This window comes from Nanorana parkeri, unplaced genomic scaffold, assembly GCF_000935625.1.
Source record: "Nanorana parkeri isolate BGI_ZX_2015 unplaced genomic scaffold, ASM93562v1 scaffold187, whole genome shotgun sequence".
NCBI lineage: Eukaryota > Metazoa > Chordata > Amphibia > Anura > Dicroglossidae > Nanorana > Nanorana parkeri.
Genome location: NW_017306455.1, coordinates 558,300 through 576,080, shown reverse-complemented (window position 1 = coordinate 576,080; position 17,781 = coordinate 558,300). Strand labels below are relative to the sequence as shown.

The following is a 17,781-nucleotide window of genomic DNA, read 5'->3' as shown; positions in this document are numbered from 1 at the left end:
TACCTAGATATGAAATGCATGCTAAGGACTCCTGATGAGCACCAGGGTACAGTCACTGTGCAATGTAATCTTCCTGGGCATTCATTACAGGAAGGGTGGTTTCGCTGAATCCATCCCCTGACATATGTGTGTTGATCACACACTTGATAAATGTGACTCGCATATACCCATCTTGTGTCTGTGTCCCTCTCTTGTTTCCCTTTGGCTGCCTTGTTTGCATAGAGCAGCGTCTGTCTGTTGTGTTTACTATGCACATCTCACTTCCACTAATTACTTGTTGATTTCAGACGTGTTGGGGAGTCTCATCCTCCTATTTCTGGACCACGATGACAATCTATCAGAGTGCTTTCCCTGAACTTCCATAGGAAGCCTTTTTTGTGTGTGCGCTTCAAGAAGAAGTATCAATAAACTACTTACTTTGTCCTTCAAACTTCCGGATGATCGTGTCCAGATAAGTGTTCTGGGGGGCCACATGCCCCCTCCTCACCGGCATCTTGGAACAGACTGTCCTCCAGCACCCTCCAGAAAAGTTAGCAGTTCCTCCTAAGCACCCTTCTAGAAATATGGTCCTTCAACAGAGCTGTGGAAACGGAAATAGAACGTATCCCATCTTCTGGCTTCATGGCACTGACATCCTCTGCTTCTTCTTTTTTTGCTGTTAACCCTTTCCGCAGTCAGGACCCAGATATCCCAATGTATCCAACAAACGATGAAGCGAGGATTAAGGATTTGCAGGGATGGCACAAGCAGAGCAGAGAGCCTGCCAACTGCGCTCCCCCCACCAATAAACTAAACATGTGCCGCACCAAAGGAGTTGTCATCAGCTACAACTGTTAAAGAGTGAGAACTTCAATCCGGCTTTGTGACGTCCTATTAAATGAAAGCAATCCTTGACCAAGTCCCCACGGAGGTCAGAGATCACAGGGTGCGATCAGTGAAAGCTGTAGGGCGGCTCCTCTACTAGACACAGCATCCAGATCAATGACAAGATAGTAGGAGCTGTCCTCCCTGTGTGGTGCTGAACGTGCTGCTAGTAATCCGCGGCTGGGGGTGGAGTGGGGCTGCTCTCCATTAAATCCAGACTCACGTTGCATGTACAGACAAGTCTTATTTCCCGTGTCTATAAAACGGTTTGGAAGGAAATCCCTTCTGTTCACTCTTCAGTTGCTGGGCAGAGCCGCAGTTCATCCATGAATGCAAGGTTTTAAAGATATGACCATCTATGCTTGAATGATCTCCGCTTTCTACCTATTGTGCACATATAGAGAAATATAAAATTGCTCTTCAGGCAGATGCATGGTGCTTTGTGTTACCAGCCTTATGCATTGGGGGAAAAGCTGGATTAAAAGATCGGAGGTTAATCACGTGTCTGGTGCTAGCAAAAGAAGAGTTGTACTATATACAATAAATATGTGAAGTGAGAGGTGCAAGAATCTCAGGTACAGGCAGCCTTCATGGACATACAGACAGAAGGGTTTATCGGATCTTAAATATTAACTGCTATTAGCTTCCTTCTGGTGGGTGACCTGTAACACTCCAGCTCTTGGAGGAGCTCATGCCACAGAATGACCTGCCAGTTGTTTCCTTCCAGGGCTAGAGGGGATTTGTAGTATAGGGCCATAGCTTAGCTATATGCTTTGGATGCTACAGACACAAATGGACACATATATACTGACTGAACTGATCTGTTGATATCTGAATAGTTACCACACTAAAGTCTGTATCTATATTGCACATCATGAATCTGCTGTCTTAGATGCATTGGATTCCTATTGTGACATGCACCAGCAACTTTATTGGTCCCGATATTGTTAGTGCAAGGTGAGCATAGCCAGTAACATCATTCTTACGTGTGGGCAAGGTGGGATTCATATAGATAGGTGTCAGAAGCAACAGTGTAGTTACTGGCCACACCCTTTGTTCCCCATCATCACCAGAAGTACAGGCATCACATGACAGCCAGGCAACTAGCATTATGAGGAGAGGTAAGGAAGGTAGCCACAGTCTTTATCTCAGGACAACTTTTTTTTTTTTTACAATGAGACATAAGTCAAAAGTCAAACATATAACATCCAAATTACGCACTATCAATACAGATGTACAACAAAAAAGACTGACATGAATGGGCAGTAAATGAAGAGCTGTGTAAATTGTTGGCACTATATAAATGCCTGCAATAAATAAATGAACAAAAACGCATACAGTTTGAATAATTTATATCAGCACCCTGTCCTGTCCTGGTATCATATGCAGTTTAGAAACATTGAGCAGCTCTACCCTCTTATCTCCAATCCTGCTGCTTGAACCTTGGTCCCTGGTAAAGCTTCCGCCGGAGCCTTCACTGAGCACTAGGTAATAAAACCGGCACTCGCAAGGGGATCCATTCATCCAGTACTTTATTTGTAAAAAGGTATACTATTGTATACCTTATGCAAGCATTTGTTTGTTTGCTGCTGTTACTGTATGTCTTTTTACAAATAAAGTACTGGATGGACGGATCCCCTTGCGAGTGCCGGTTTTTTTACCTATTGCCTGGTATCATATGCACCTTGCTATCAGAGAATGTAAATGTTTTTGTATAATATAAAGAAAATGTTGAAGCCAGGTAAGGGGGAAATGATGCAGGAGAAGATTAGTAAACTAAGAGGAGAAAAAAGAAAAAGTAAAATAAAGTCCAGATAAGATTTATAATGGATGCTGAGGGGCAGAGAATACCTGAGCACCATATGACTGATAACAGTCACTGCTACCATGCACTGGAATCTGACTAGTCATAGCTGAAATGTATGGCCAAGTATGTTATAGAGAAGACTGCCTACCTATCTAGTAAGGCAGTTTTACTGGCCTATGTGAGGTTAGATATCCATGACACCTTGGGGCAATGCATGTGAGTCATTTCTACCACCACCAATATGGACTTTCACATACAGTATTATTTCCTAAACCTCCTAAAGATACTATAAGTATAGAAGAGCTGGAACCATATAATAAATGTACAGTTTATCTACTGAACAGCTAACTTTATTAAAACAGTAAATCAAAGCTTTGGATTTGCATTCTCGGTACATCTAGTACATTGGTATTCCAAAATAGTGTTTCTAAAGCAATTGCCACAATTTCAAAGCTTTGGGGACATTTGGAGACTGTGTGCCACAACACATGTGTAAGAAACGTCTTCCAACTCTAAGATAAGAATGTACATAACTGTCATAGTTTTGTGAATCCAGCTAGCTTTTTCTTTGCCATTACTGTACTGTTACAATAGTTATATTCATGGTACAAATGTATGAGCATATGTATAGGGGACCACAGGGTTGTCATATTCTTATTGTAAGTGGTACCAAATTAAATCATGTATGACTACATCTATGAAGGCAAAGAACAAACAGCTATATGCATGAATAAAATACATATATGAGAGCTGTTTTACGTGCCAAAAGATTTGTATTTCTGTCCATTCTTTCCTGAGATTTGCACAGTTCTGCCACACAGCAGGCCAGCCTGGACTTCAATGCCTCTACTTCAGTTAGGTAATACAACTAGGTCTTGTCTCTGCCTCCAGACTGTGATTGGACAGTGTACGAGAAGCAGCAGACAGATGAGCTCATCTGCTCTCTCCTGCTTGCAGCATATACCTTGTTAGAAAATGAGCACTGCAGCATACCTGATTGACTCCTTTGGCTGCTTTCCCCCTAGTCTAAGATATGTTGTACATGAGATAACAAGAGGCTGAGACAAAGTCGAATTCAGGTACTTACACTTGTTTCTTTTAGAAACACACTAAAGTGCATTTAAACTCTTACAATGCAATCTCTTATTTGCTCACTTTTGGTCTTTTAAATACACCATCAAAGGTGTTTTCTTATATATGTTCAACAAGTGCATAGAAATACCTGTTAATCCTTTGAGAAATCCAGCAAGCTTGTAACTTCCTGTGCACTCTGCATCTGCTGCACTGTTAGAAGTTATCAATGTTAACAACCCTGCCCAGTTGACCTCAGCGACCTAAAGAACATCTCTCTCCTATATTGCGGAAATGAGGAGAGAGGGAGTGTTCTGTAGTCCTAACACACTTCCTGTCCTAGGCTGACAACACTGACAACTCCGTAGATACATTATAGATCTAGTATAGTATCTATAATGTTGCCACCCTAAGACAGGAAGTGTGTCTTTGGCAGGATCACCAGCTGAGAAAAACGAATGTGTCGTATTTATGGAGTAGGAAGCTGCAATCTATTACAATGGACACATACTTACATCAACTGGTGTTATTTATCTCCCTGAAGTTCAGCTTCAAAGATTCCATTAGTTACTTTTTTCTCCTTTTTTAATCACTTATACATTAGTAGTATGCTAAGCTGATTCTGTGTAATTTATCCTACTGCTGTATAATAAATGAACTATTGGTCTTATCAACACACAGAGAAGAATCAATAAACGGATTGAGTAGACTGTAAAAGCAGATTCAAAATCTTAAAGCTGCACTCTGGGATAATTGTCAATTTTTAGCATAATTCCTGTTGCATATATACATTACAAACGTGCTAATGTCTGCGACATCATAGCGTAAATAGGGAAGGTCCAGCCACAGCCGTGCACACGGGGGAGGTATTGAGCAAGCAGTAACATCACTTCCACTCACTGTGGAGTTAAATTTTGAGAAACTACAACTCCAATCAAGCAATGGTAATTATAGTTGTAAATGGACAAGAGTGTGGACAGAATTGGGGTCCAATATACAGTATGGCCGATCTAAACCTTGCCACTTTTCTGGGCTATCATTCAAAGTATGAGGCAATGGCAGGTCGGACAGACCAGGAGACTGTCAATCAAACAGTGCAATTTTAGTGAGCAGGCTGGACCAGGAGTCTGAGACTCCTGGGCCCTCCCACTACAGCGTGCAGCGATACAATTTTGTTGCCCCTCATTAAAAAAGGAATTGCGCAGGGGATGTTACAAGACCGGTGGCCAGAGGCAGGGCCGGCCTTAGGCCTTTAGGCGCCCTGTGCGAGAAAGCTTTACAGCGCCCCTCAGTGGCCACACCCTTTAGTGGCCACGCCCCCGTAACCACACCCATTTCCCCCAATATATGCACCATTTAAAGACTCCTATTTTGTTAAGCCGCAAAGAAACATATTAAAAAGTGTGATAAAAATAAAACTTTTTCAGGGCGAGCTGTGACGGCCGCACGGCGCCCTGGTTGCCATGGCGCCCTGTGCGGCCGCACGGCTCGCACACCCCTAAGGCCGGCCCTGGCCAGAGGAATAGCAGGCATAGTGGACACCGGTCTTACCAAATGCAAATTATAGGGACATGGCCCTTCTGTGTGACCTCCTGTATGTAAAAACAAGAATACATTACTAAAGGATAATAAATGAGGAGCTTTAAATAAAATAACTTCTTCCTGATAGTCTTAATTATTCCATATTAAAATGTTTCAGACGCAAATGATCCACCCGTGTCAACCACTCTGCCACCGTGGGTGTTTGGTTTGAGCACCAGTGTGTGGGGATAAGAGCTTTCGCTGCATTAAGCATAAAGGGAATGACCGATCTCTTATATGAGCGCATTGAAAGGGGGTTAAGATGGAAGAGGCACAGCCAGGGGTCCAAGTGTGTAGGTATACCGCTAATGGTGGAAATGAGACAGGTGACGTCTCCCCAGAACTGTTGTATGCTGGAGGGAAGAAATCCGTGCCCGTTAGTTGTAATAAAACAGAATTGTATGGCCAGTCATGAGCTTTATGTAAGCGATCCCATGTTGTAAGTGTGGCGAGCGTGAGGGGGGAAGTCAGAGGGGACAGTGTCCGCGTATATGGTGGAGTCCAGATACATTCTGAGAGGTCGGTATTACTCAAGTCTACTTCTAATGTCACCGATCCTTTCTGGGAGGCATTGAACGTCCAGTCTAGGAGCCTAACTAATTGAGCTGCTTTGTGATAATGTTTAAAGTCAGGTACATTGAAGCCCCCAGCCCGTTTGTGTCTAGAGAGAATGAAATAGGCTATCCTAGGTTTCCTGCGTTGCCAAATAAATTTGGATAGTAGGGATCGTAATGTGGTGAAGTACGTTGTGGGGAGGGAGATAGGTAGCATTTGGAAGTAGAATAAGATCTTAGGGAGAATCATCATTTTGAGGGTGTTTATCCTACCCAGCCAGGACATGGTTCGGGTAGAGTATGAATTGAGGTCAAGTTTTACTGAATTAAGTAAGGGGATATAGTTGTGAGTGTAGAGATTTGACGTCTTAGGAGTAAGGTAGATACCGAGGGAGCGCATGCAGTCATGTCTCCAGAGAAAGGGAAAATGAGGACGTATGCTAAGGCAGTCTGCTCCCCTCACCGTTATGTTCAAAATCTCCGACTTGCCCATGTTGATCTTGAAATTGGATAGTTCCCCATAAGTACGCAATTCAGACAGTATATGCGGGAGTGAGATACGAGGGTCATGAACGTAAAAAAGGATGTCGTCCGCATATGCTGCAATTTTGTACTCCATGGTTGGAGAGGATATGCCATGGATGTTAGGATTATTACGTATAGTAGATAAAAAGGGTTCAAGGGAGAGGACAAACAACAGCGGCGAGAGAGGGCAGCCCTGGCGTGTGCCGTTGTGCAACGAAAAGGGGGGGGACAACATGCCGTTCACTTTGACTCTGGCGGTTGGAGAGGAGTACAGTGCGGTTATCCACGCCAACATCCGGGGACCAATGCCCAGGGAGGTCAGCGTGGAGAACATGAATCCCCAGTCCACTCTGTCAAATGCTTTTTCGGCATCTGTAGCCAAGAGTAGGACTGGGGAATTCTGATAGTCTTAATTAAAAAACAATAAGTTTAAATGTTGGTTGGAGACTGGTGGACTGAATTGCACATTACCGATCTGATTCTGTATTTTTCAGTTCCGGTTATACACGACCCAAAAACTATGAACCTTGCACTGTTACAATTGCTTGTTGTTGTATGCATCAAGAGTTATAAAAGCAGAACAGTTGTATCCCTGCTGCCATTCTGCAACTTAACAGGTTACCTCCACTCAAAATATTTCTATTTCGGGTGGGTTTTGGTATGTTTGCTCACCTTCCACCTTTCTAACTCTTAGAGGATCATATTTTGCAATAGTTTGTGCTTCTGCCCCCTCCCACAAGGCCATAATAAAGGTGTAACTCTGAGGCAGTTGAAGTTCCCAGTTAATAATTTTTACAGAAATTATGGAAATCTTATTGAGAAGCAGGACAATTATTTGTATTTGTGGTGCCAGAACAGTTATGTGTAACTGGGAGATAAAAGACGTATTTCTACTTGCCAACAATCGTGTAGAACTGAGATATCTGCTTTTTTGAGGAAACACAGTTACTACATTTGAAAAAAAGCTTTATGTCCAGCAAATTTAACCTCTCACAACCCCTGCAATTTTGGAACAGAAGAAGGCAAAACAAACCACATTAAAGGAGAACTATGAGGTGAGTGCTTTTCACTCACCTCATAGTTCTAGCCGACCTGTGACAATGAGACTGTCACAGGTCGGCTCAGTAGATCGGGAGGTGAGCGAACACATACCAGGTTCGCTCACCTCTCGATCCTGTCACGGCTCTCTGCCGTGACAGGGGGAAGGGCTGGATTCCCCATTTCGATCTGCCAGCGCTGACTGGCGGAACGGACGGGGGAGGGGGCGGGTACAGCTGGCTCTGCCTCTAGATAGTTAAAGCAAAACTGGTGGATTGCCTCAGGCGAGGGTCCCCTGCCCACACCTCTCCCCCTCAATTATGTCAAACAAGCAAAAGTAGGGTATGGAGGGTTTCTAGAGAGGTAACAAGGCAAAGACCATGTATATATATAAAAATATATCAATAGTTTATTGTACACAAAACTCATAGTTTAAAAATGAATCCAGTAGGTAAAAGCATTTACAGTCCATATATGTAGATTTTTGCAGTCAGGATAGTGGAGCTATCCTTCAGTTAGTGTCCAGATAATAGTCTGGCGTAATTCACCCCGACGCGTTTCGCCAATGGCTTCTTCAGGGGATCAGTGTATATATTGATCTAGCATTAGAAAGAGATTTTCTTGCATAGAATTATTCTCTCAATGTATGGTCACATAGGGCATATAGCAACATTACACAGTGTATAGCTCCTACAGCATTCCTTATATTGTAAATCCCCACATGGATGGACATCCCCATCGAAAGTGACCACCCGGCACTTCACCAGGCACACAAGGTGCCCGGAGAGGACCGATGCTGAGAGGACCGAAAGAACAAGGTGGCCAGAAAGATCTAGTCCCTCATTCTCAGTCCCTCGTCACACCTGGGACCTCGGGGCCATACATGGAGGAGTATCTGGGATACCCGGTGGAGCTACCATATGTGAGCTGCCCTTCCAGATGTATGAGTCAAGGTGTATATGTTGTTCCCCGGTTAATTATAATCAACCAGACAAAGACCAACACATTTCAATTGGAAGCCCCTTGTATTTGGTCTGTGACATGTTTGCTCTTTCAGAAGTAAGGTACATATACGAGTAAGTGAATTCTATTGGTGGCTCCCCAACTGTGTATGGAAAGTGGAAAATTGTTTATATATGGCAGTTGTTGCAGGTGTCACCTTGTTCTTTCGGTCCTCTCAGCATCGGTCCTCTCCGGGCACCTTGTGTGCCTGGTGAAGTGCCGGGTGGTCACTTTCGATGGGGATGTCCATCCATGTGGGGATTTACAATATAAGGAATGCTGTAGGAGCTATACACTGTGTAATGTTGCTATATGCCCTATGTGACCATACATTGAGAGAATAATTCTATGCAAGAAAATCTCTTTCTAATGCTAGATCAATATATACACTGATCCCCTGAAGAAGCCATTGGCGAAACGCGTCGGGGTGAATTACGCCAGACTATTATCTGGACACTAACTGAAGGATAGCTCCACTATCCTGACTGCAAAAATCTACATATATGGACTGTAAATGCTTTTACCTACTGGATTCATTTTTAAACTATGAGTTTTGTGTACAATAAACTATTGATATATTTTTATATATATACATGGTCTTTGCCTTGTTACCTCTCTAGAAACCCTCCATACCCTACTTTTGCTTGTCTGCCTCTAGATAGGCAGAGCCAGCTGTCACTCACGCAGCTGGGCGGATCTCGACATCGATGTCGGGACCCGCTCTGGCTGCGGCTTCTCAGTATACCGCGAGCTGTAGCTCGCGGTATACTGAGCTTAGGGTTCTCCCGTTCTCCCGTTACCCTAAGGAGAACTATGGGGAAAAGCCCTGACCCCATAGTTCTCCTTTAACATCTTACTGTGCAGAATGTATGAATATCCCCTATATAAACAAACCTCTTTTTGAAGTAATTTCCCCACCTGTCTCCACAGCCACCAAGCCTGTCCTTAATTCACTGTCAGTGCAGTTGTTGCAGGTGTCACATGGTCAATGACCACTACTGATATCATCTGAAGAAAAGTATATCCACTATGGCCAAAGGTATGTGAATACCCCTCCAAATTCTTGTGTTTCTAGTGTAGGATACTGGCAATGCTACAGCATTCAAATACATTTTAGACAAATACTCCATATAAATGCTCATGGTTTTGGAATTGGATGTCCAATAAGCTCATATAGGTGTCCTCATACTTTGTCCATATAGTATAAATGCTGGGAAAAGCTCTGTGCACTTGGCATGTGGCCCACATTGAGATGGGTTCATAGGACCTAGAAGATTTTGTGCATTTACTGGATGTGCGTACAAATATTAAACACACTGATACTCCAAGTATGTTTCATTAAGCAAAGGTGAGTTAAAATGTAATCCAAATAATCTCAGTTTAATAATGCATATTTGGATAGCACCAGAGTATCTAAACATACTATAATTGTTTAAAGGTTTGTTTTGTTCATGCACGATACATATGCAGTGATTTTATATGGAGGATTAGCAATATAGCCCACTCTAACCATTGTCAAGAATGGGGAATAATTTATGCTTTTGTTCCCTGTTTCTTGGCTTCTCGTCTACCAAATGCAATGAAAATATCACTAAACAAATTGATTATGCATATAGCAATGAATGATTAGATGATCACTATACAATGCAATTACACAGTGCCATTGGAACATTGCTTCTTTAATCATTTTAAAAGCAATTTCATGGCTGAAAAATTAAGAAAAATTAATATTCAAATATGTAATTAAGATGATATATTTTTTTTAAAACAATAGGACTTGTTAGAAAGGTGTTGCTATATTTTTCTTGCTTATGCATTGTGCTTCTAAGAGTGGCCATACACAGTCCAAGAAAAAAGCAAGAGACCTGAAAACCAAACATCACTTGTGGTAATTAGGCCATGTGGAAATGATTCATATGGTAAAAAAACAGGGAGCAGAAGCATCAATTATTCCCCATTTCTGGCAACGGTTACAGTGGACTATATTGCTAATCTTCCATATCAATATGAAGTCAAGACCACTCATTGTGCTGTGACTGTAAAGCTGCACAATGGATGGGTATGTTACAGTAACAGCACAATATAATACATATGGGCAACCAATAAATCGGAACATAATGGACCAAGAAGGACTGCAGTGCTTATACTGTGGAATTTGAGAATTATTTTTTCCACAGAGCCTGCAGCTATAGTGAGGGCTTCTTTTAAAGCTTATTTATTGCTTCTTAGGAATATATACGGTAAATACTTGAATGTCGAAAGGCTGGTCACAGCTGTACTTTAAAATTAAATGTGAGCCAAAATGTTAATCAAACCAAAATAATTTTTAGAAGTTTGTGAATACAGAGAACTGTGTGGAATTTGGCATAGCGCAGCATACAGCTGTAGCAGTATGGAAAAGACACATAATACTAAATAATAAAGCACTGCAATTTCTGTCAAACTAAGCAGTTTTCCAGGATTAGAATAAAATGTAATCCTAAAATTGAGATTAAAATGAAAATGAAGATTAAGATCAGGATCAAGATTGTTGTGCAGTCTGTTCAAGTAAATGATGTGACATGCAGTAACTGAAATATCATTGGTTGCTACCTATCAACCCTATTTACTCTTTGACTATTTGTTCGATGACTGCCAAGATTACGATGAACTGTAGCACTCTGGTCTGGGCTGTGAGTAAGAAGGATACATGTGTGCCTTGCGGAAAAATAGAGAATAATGGGAACAGCGGGAACAGTTGGGGATAGATTCATACTTCCTTCTCCTCTAGGCCAACAATATTGTGCTGCCTCCCCCTCCTACCCCAGTTACGCATTGTACCATACTGGCAAGGTTTGATATCAAAGTCATGCAACACACACTGCGACTGGGGGCCAACAGGCTGGATGGGACACTTTGCCCACTCTGCTCCAGAGCACCAAGAACTGAACACTAGACTAGTTAAATATTATACACAGGAATGTGCTACTGACAGTCAGCAAAATGATGTGTGATTGGTATTTGTGCTTCCACCCTAGGCCTCAGCTGTAGGAAACCTGAGAGGTGATGGATTTGAGAGCATAACTACAGAGAGAACAGGTAGGCTGCAAGCAGCAAATCCATATAGGTCTGCATCTGAAGTTTGTACAATATACACTGTTTGATTAGCAACGTGAGGAAGGGTAGATGGAAACTTGAAGGTACAAAGATCGTTGTACGTATGAGACATTTAAAATTGCCGTGGATCAATGTATGGGAGGATCATGAACTATGTGCCTCTACGTTTGAAATAATCAACAATTTTATTTGGTAATAAATATTACAGTATTAATAGTCTTTCATCTTCCAAAACACTTTTGGCGTTTCTTTCTGTGTCTAGAGAAACATCTGTGCATTCCATTTTGAAGATAGATTATATCTGTTACAAAAAGAGTCAAACAGGTTATTGCTGGATATTTCCAGTACAGTAAGTCAGCCTTTCTTGAAGCAGTGGATAATCAAAGAAAATTCCTTTACTTCCTAAAATGTTCTGTTCTGCCTTGAAGTGAAAGTCATTTAGGAGGTGTGAGTTTGAATAATGATGTATCATTTTACTGAAAGATTTAATGCATAGCCAATATTACTTCTGCATCTGAGAATAATCTGTGTGTTTTCTCCCTGCGGCATGTATAATCTGATCACTTCTTTGAGTATGCCAATGATATGTTAAGAACATTAGGTCACTTAAACTTGAACCCCCAGGTAAATGACCAAATACACCGATGACATAAATATAGGGAGCTGAGATTTACACAGCTGTGCCACACAGCACAGCCTTGCCTCACAAGGAAGAAGACCTGATCTGTTTGAGCTGAAGTTAAGTAATAGTTACAGAAAAAAGAATCAGCCAGCTTCCCTCTCTGTCACATTGCTCTCTACTTATAACAGCATGTTTCTTGTTAGCATATGAGACCTGCAAATGGGCTCTGGTTGCTTTCCCCTCCTCTAGTTTGAGCTCTGATGTACAGGGGATTGCAAGAAACTGATAGTAATTCTAATGTAACGATTAAGTTCTGTTCTGGGTCCTGGAGCCTAAAGTCTTTGTAGAGTTTTGAGTGGGATAAAGCCTCCATTCCTAGGTCCACATCTTACCTAGTAGTCAGACCTTGTTATCTGTCTCAGCTGTCCATAGGAATTTATATGTATGAGCTAACTAATGCTCAGGGCTCTCCCACTTTCTCTTTTTGTGATTCTGCTGCTATGTGAAAAGGCTGACTGATGACAGAACACTAATAAGGTACGAGTGCTGCGGGTTTGTTTTGGAAAACGTATTAGGAGGCACCCTCTTAGTCAGTAATAGACCTGAGTTAGTGGCTGGGACAAGCAGTGTTTGTTGCCCCCATTAATTAACATGAAGGACAAACCTGCTTGGACTGTAATCTGCAGGTATGTCTTTTTGACAACATGCATCCCCCTTTTTTAATCCTTAAAAGTACCAAAGTGCTAAACTGTTGGATTATTAGTGGTGTCTTTGTCCCTGTTAGGGTGACTTCCCCTCACTTACCGTCATGGTGACCACATAGTAAGTGAGGGAACTCTCCACTTGAAAACTGATATAGTGGCTGCTTTTCTTATCATTATTCACTATGTGTTTTTTTCCATTTGACCAAGGCCTTGTTAAAGACTCTCACTGAAAAAAAAGCAATCAGTCAAAGTTATCTAATGAAACAAAAAGCCGGACTAACAGTGCTGCAATGCATACCGGCCAATCAAAATGTACTTACCTATCTTAGACTGGTCTGACTTACAAAACTTACAATCTTCCTAGCTGGTATGGGTTACGGCACTGTGCATATTTTATATGATGTTTGCTCTATGTTGTTTTTTTAATTTTTTTGGAGCTCAAAAGTATCGGTACATGTACTCGTACTTGTACCGAGTACTGTACTTGGTATCTGTGCAACCCTAATATATATATATAGTGAAACCTTCTAATTATAGCCTATGAGACAGTGTGTGGTTATATAACCCCTTTGTAATAGTACATATATATATATATAGAGTGTAGTGAGCAGTGAACTATGTAATCACGTCATACAGGAATTCTTGTAACACTTAGGAGTGCTTCAAGCCTAACGTGTTTGGCCTTTTTTGTTTTACAGTCACAGTGTAATCGGGAAAAGTCTAGTAGAACATGGTTCTAGATCACTAAATACTTTCCACAAAGCAGCAAGTGAATGTCCTACAAGTAGCAGTCAGAAAACTCTCAATGTCATTCTGTGTACTTGAACCTGTTGTCCTTTCTCTATGCTGCAATATGTAAAGGCTAAAAATGTGTAAGCTTTTAGGTAGAGGTGTAATAGGCAATTTACAAGCTGTAGTGTTCATATAAAAGCCTTGGTATCATAAACCATATTACATTGTAAAGCAAGCCCCAGCCTTATAGTTTTCTTTTACCTTATCGAGAACAACAGTTGTTATTATTCCCTGTGACATCACATCATCACCAGGCATGTGAAATTCTTGCAGGGGCAGGTGCTGAGAGGTCAGTTCCTATTAACATAGACACACCCTTAAAACTACATCTTCCAAGAGCCCAGGAGCATACACTGTGTGCACAGGCTCCTGGAAGTAAGACAGCAGATGTGGAAAGGGACAGAGAGAGGAGGGGGATATGTGGAGTCTTGTAATCCAGTAGGCAGGGTTGACAGATCTTGTTGGGATTATAGAGCAGCAAAGACACAGAGTTGTTAGCCAATAGAAAGTTACAAGCACCCTGGATTTCTGGCAGATCAACAGGTATTTTTCTGTGCTTCTAGCATGTTTAAGTGGATAAAATGTGCATGTATTGGAGAAATGTCCAAACAAACAACTTTAATTGCATCATTTAATTTGACAATGAAAGAGCAGCAACACACTGATAAGCCATCAACTTTGCTCTTTCCTGCTGGCTGCATGTTGCCTATAAGCACATGTGTTGCACTGGCTCCTGGTGCTGCCTCTCCCTCTCCCAGTCTAGGTGCCTTTGTGCTGAGGCTGATATAAAGACAGAATCATGTACTTAGGTTAGTTATATGTACAAATACATTTAATTATTTTTTAGGTAAATCACAGTTGCATTACATTTTTTTTAATCTTCTGAGTTCAGCCTTCACAGGCACAAATGCTCTTAAGATCTGAAGGGATAAAAAAGACTTTGAGGGGGAGACCAAACCTAGAAATGGCTAGGGTGGAACATTTTACTCCCCTCCTAGTAGAACCACAATAGGTTTAAGTGATACTCATTGTAGTATGCCTGTAGGAAGCTATCAATAGTTGTTTATTTATTTGAAATAGACAAAACTCAATTGTCATCTGATCTTCTCTTTAGCATAAATTAATCCGTTAATTTTAAGTGATTAAAGTCAAATGTTTAAAGTCATTTTAAATGCTACTTAAACCACTTACAGTGGATGCTGCTCCTTGACGTTTACAAGTTTTAGTTTCCTGCAGAATCAGCTGGTTCCCTGAGCACTGGTCCTCATATCCTGTTTGAGGGCCGGTTCACACCACAAACAGTGCGTTCCAGAGTGGTCAGCCTCTGGAACGCACTGTATGACAACACAGCCGGCTCCATGCGTTCAGGGCGGGAGTGGGGCATAGCGCAGCATAGAAGTCAATGGCGCCGCAGCCATGCTCCCCGTCCGCAGTGCGGTCGCCCGCAAACAAACATGTGGCACATCAGTACCTGCTTTCCGGTCCAGTGCAATTTGCAAAAATAGTGCTTGCAGCATTATTGCAGATCGCACTTGACCGGAACCCAATCACTAATGTGCCACGTGTTCGGGTGCAGGGGATCGCACTGCGGGCGGGGTGTGTGACTGCGGTGCCATTTAATTCAATGCACCGCAATGCCCCCTTCCGCCCCTGAACGCATGGAGCCGACCGGTTAGCGATCAGTGCGTTCCAGAAGCTGACCACTCTGGGTGGCTCCTTTTCCTTGCGGGGTCCTATGGAGCCAGCCTTGTGTGTGCTAGTAAGCCGAGTGTGTCTTCCCAAACACACAGGTTTAACAAAACAAGCCATTCCCCTGCCCCGCACTCCTCCCTTTTTCAGGCTAGTAGATGGATGGCTGCTGCAGACTGCTGTGTCCCTTGAGATCTTGTACTGGACAGGAAGTTCAGGAAAGTTTACAGAGTTGGAGCTGTTTGGAAACATGATAACTTTAGGTGTTTGGGCACAATGTAAAGAAATACATTGCAGGGCAATGTATATTTGTTTGATCTGGATTTGTTATTGATAAATAGTAAGAGAGCTTAATACTACTTTAACTCAGCATGCTGGAAGCATTCATGCTTAGACTGAACCTAGTACTGCTATTCCTTAAAACATGCTTGTTAGCAAAAAAGGCCGTAGCTCCACAATATAAATGTCCAAGATTTTAAAACCTCAATGTCATGCCGTGCAACATACTTCACACTGCTGCACCATACTGCATATAATGGGAATTCATATCCTATTTGGATGTCCTCTGATCTTTGTTATTTAAAGCAGACGGAGTGCTGAGCACACATTAAACTCATTGCTGCTATACTCAGCACTGAATTAACGAATCAGCACTGGGTAAGATTACCAAGATAACTTATTTTTTGAAGCATATGATTAGTTAAAACGTTGTTTTGTTTTGGATAGAGCGGGGGAAGCAAAGGGACTCCCGTCAAATTTTGATTGCATTGTGTCCCTGTTAGTTAGCTTCACACTGATTTTTAGCGGTATGGGCCAAATGGAAATGTTATAAATAAGGCTGAACAAACATTACTATTATTATTATTATATTGGATTTATATGGCTCCAACAGTTTGCGCAGCGCTTTACAATATAAGGAAGGCATTACAATCACAATACAATTCAAGACAAGATGGCAAGGAGGGCCCTGCCCGTGAGGGCTTACAATCTAAAAGGGAGGGACAAGTGATACATTATGCATAATTCCCAACCGCCCCTCATTTGGAGGGACTGTTTGTTATTTGGAACCACATCCTTCTGTTTCTTTCCTCCCCAGTTCTCCATGTTTCTGGTGTGATGTACAGATATCTATGAAAAGGTTCTATTTAAAGGAGAACTATGAGGTGAGTGCTTTTCACTCACTTCATAGTTCTAGCCGACCTGTGACAATGAGACTGTCACAGGTTGGCTCAGTAGATCGGGAGGTGAGCGAACAGTTACCGGCGTTCGCTCACCTCTCGATCCTGTCATGGTTCTCTGCCTTGACAGGGGAGGGGCTGGATTCCCCCCTCCCCGCTCCAATCCGCCAGTGCTGACTGGCGGAACGGACGGGGGAGAGGGCGGGTACAGCTGGCTCTGCCTCTAGATAGGCAGAGGCAGCTGTCAGTCACGCAGCTGGGTGGATCCCGGCACAATTGTCAGGATCCGCTTCAGCTGCGGCGTCTCAGTATACCGCGAGCAGCAGCTCGCGGTATACTGCGGCGTCTCAGTATACCGCGAGCTGTAGCTCGCGGTATACTGAGCCTAGGGTGACAGGAGAAGGCTAGTTTGTGTCCTCCCGTTACCCTAAGGAGAACTATGGGGAAAAGACTTAACCCCATAGTTCTCCTTATACTACCAAAAGTCTTATTCTGCACTAAAACTTTCATCATATCTCTTATCTAATTTCTCATTTTGAAAACCCAACATAAAGTAAATATAATGGAGAAAAAAAAGACAATTCTGGACTTTACCAATCATTTTTGGCATATAAATGTTTAATGGTCTGCATAACTGCGGGTGTGACAGGGCTGTGTCCATTGCCTAAATACATTGTGGTGGAAGGCATCCCTCTTTCTCATCTCAGAGAGTGGGGAGGAATGATACTGTGTGTCTTTTTTTTAATCCCAAACATTTCTGTAACATATGCAGCAGTGCAAGCAATGTTGATCCACTCAGATTATTCCCTTTCCTCAAAGGTTTTTAATTTATTCATTAATAATATAGTTTGTATTATAATATAGAATATTAATGCACAGGCATAGACTGCATCTGTCAGCACTGGTGTAATACTATGAAATTCACAGAAGGGCAGCACCGGAGTGGCTTCCAACAGAGGAGTGAGATGTCAGCTTATCTGGTTGCTTCAGTCCCTGTCGATTTGCGTGTGGAGATTGGAGCCTAGTTACTTAATAGTAATGGAAAACCCACTCCACTGGGACACTCAGCTGAAGAATCTGATCCCTGGTGCCTTTTACCTGAACGGGACAAGTGAGGAACGTGAGTTCCTGGAGAAATTATCTTCATTAAGCACAGCACAAGGAGGAGGAGATACATTGTTTGAATGAAGACCATCATCAAACATTAACAGTTCTCCTTTGTGTAGTATTATTATCACCACAGTTGGCCCTGTTTTTC

The 17,781-nt window shown here is 42.2% G+C and overlaps 1 protein-coding gene across 1 annotated transcript in view; it reads right to left on the bottom strand.

Moving 5' to 3' along the window:
* The window catches only part of KCNH6 (potassium voltage-gated channel subfamily H member 6), a 140,109-nt gene extending 139,616 nt beyond the window's left edge, over positions 1-493 (bottom strand). The window contains exon 1 of the mRNA XM_018555186.1: positions 418-493. Within this exon, the coding sequence (XP_018410688.1) occupies positions 418-493 (76 nt within the window). The remainder of the gene's footprint in view (positions 1-417) is intronic.
* Positions 494-17,781: the final 17,288 nt, after the last annotated feature.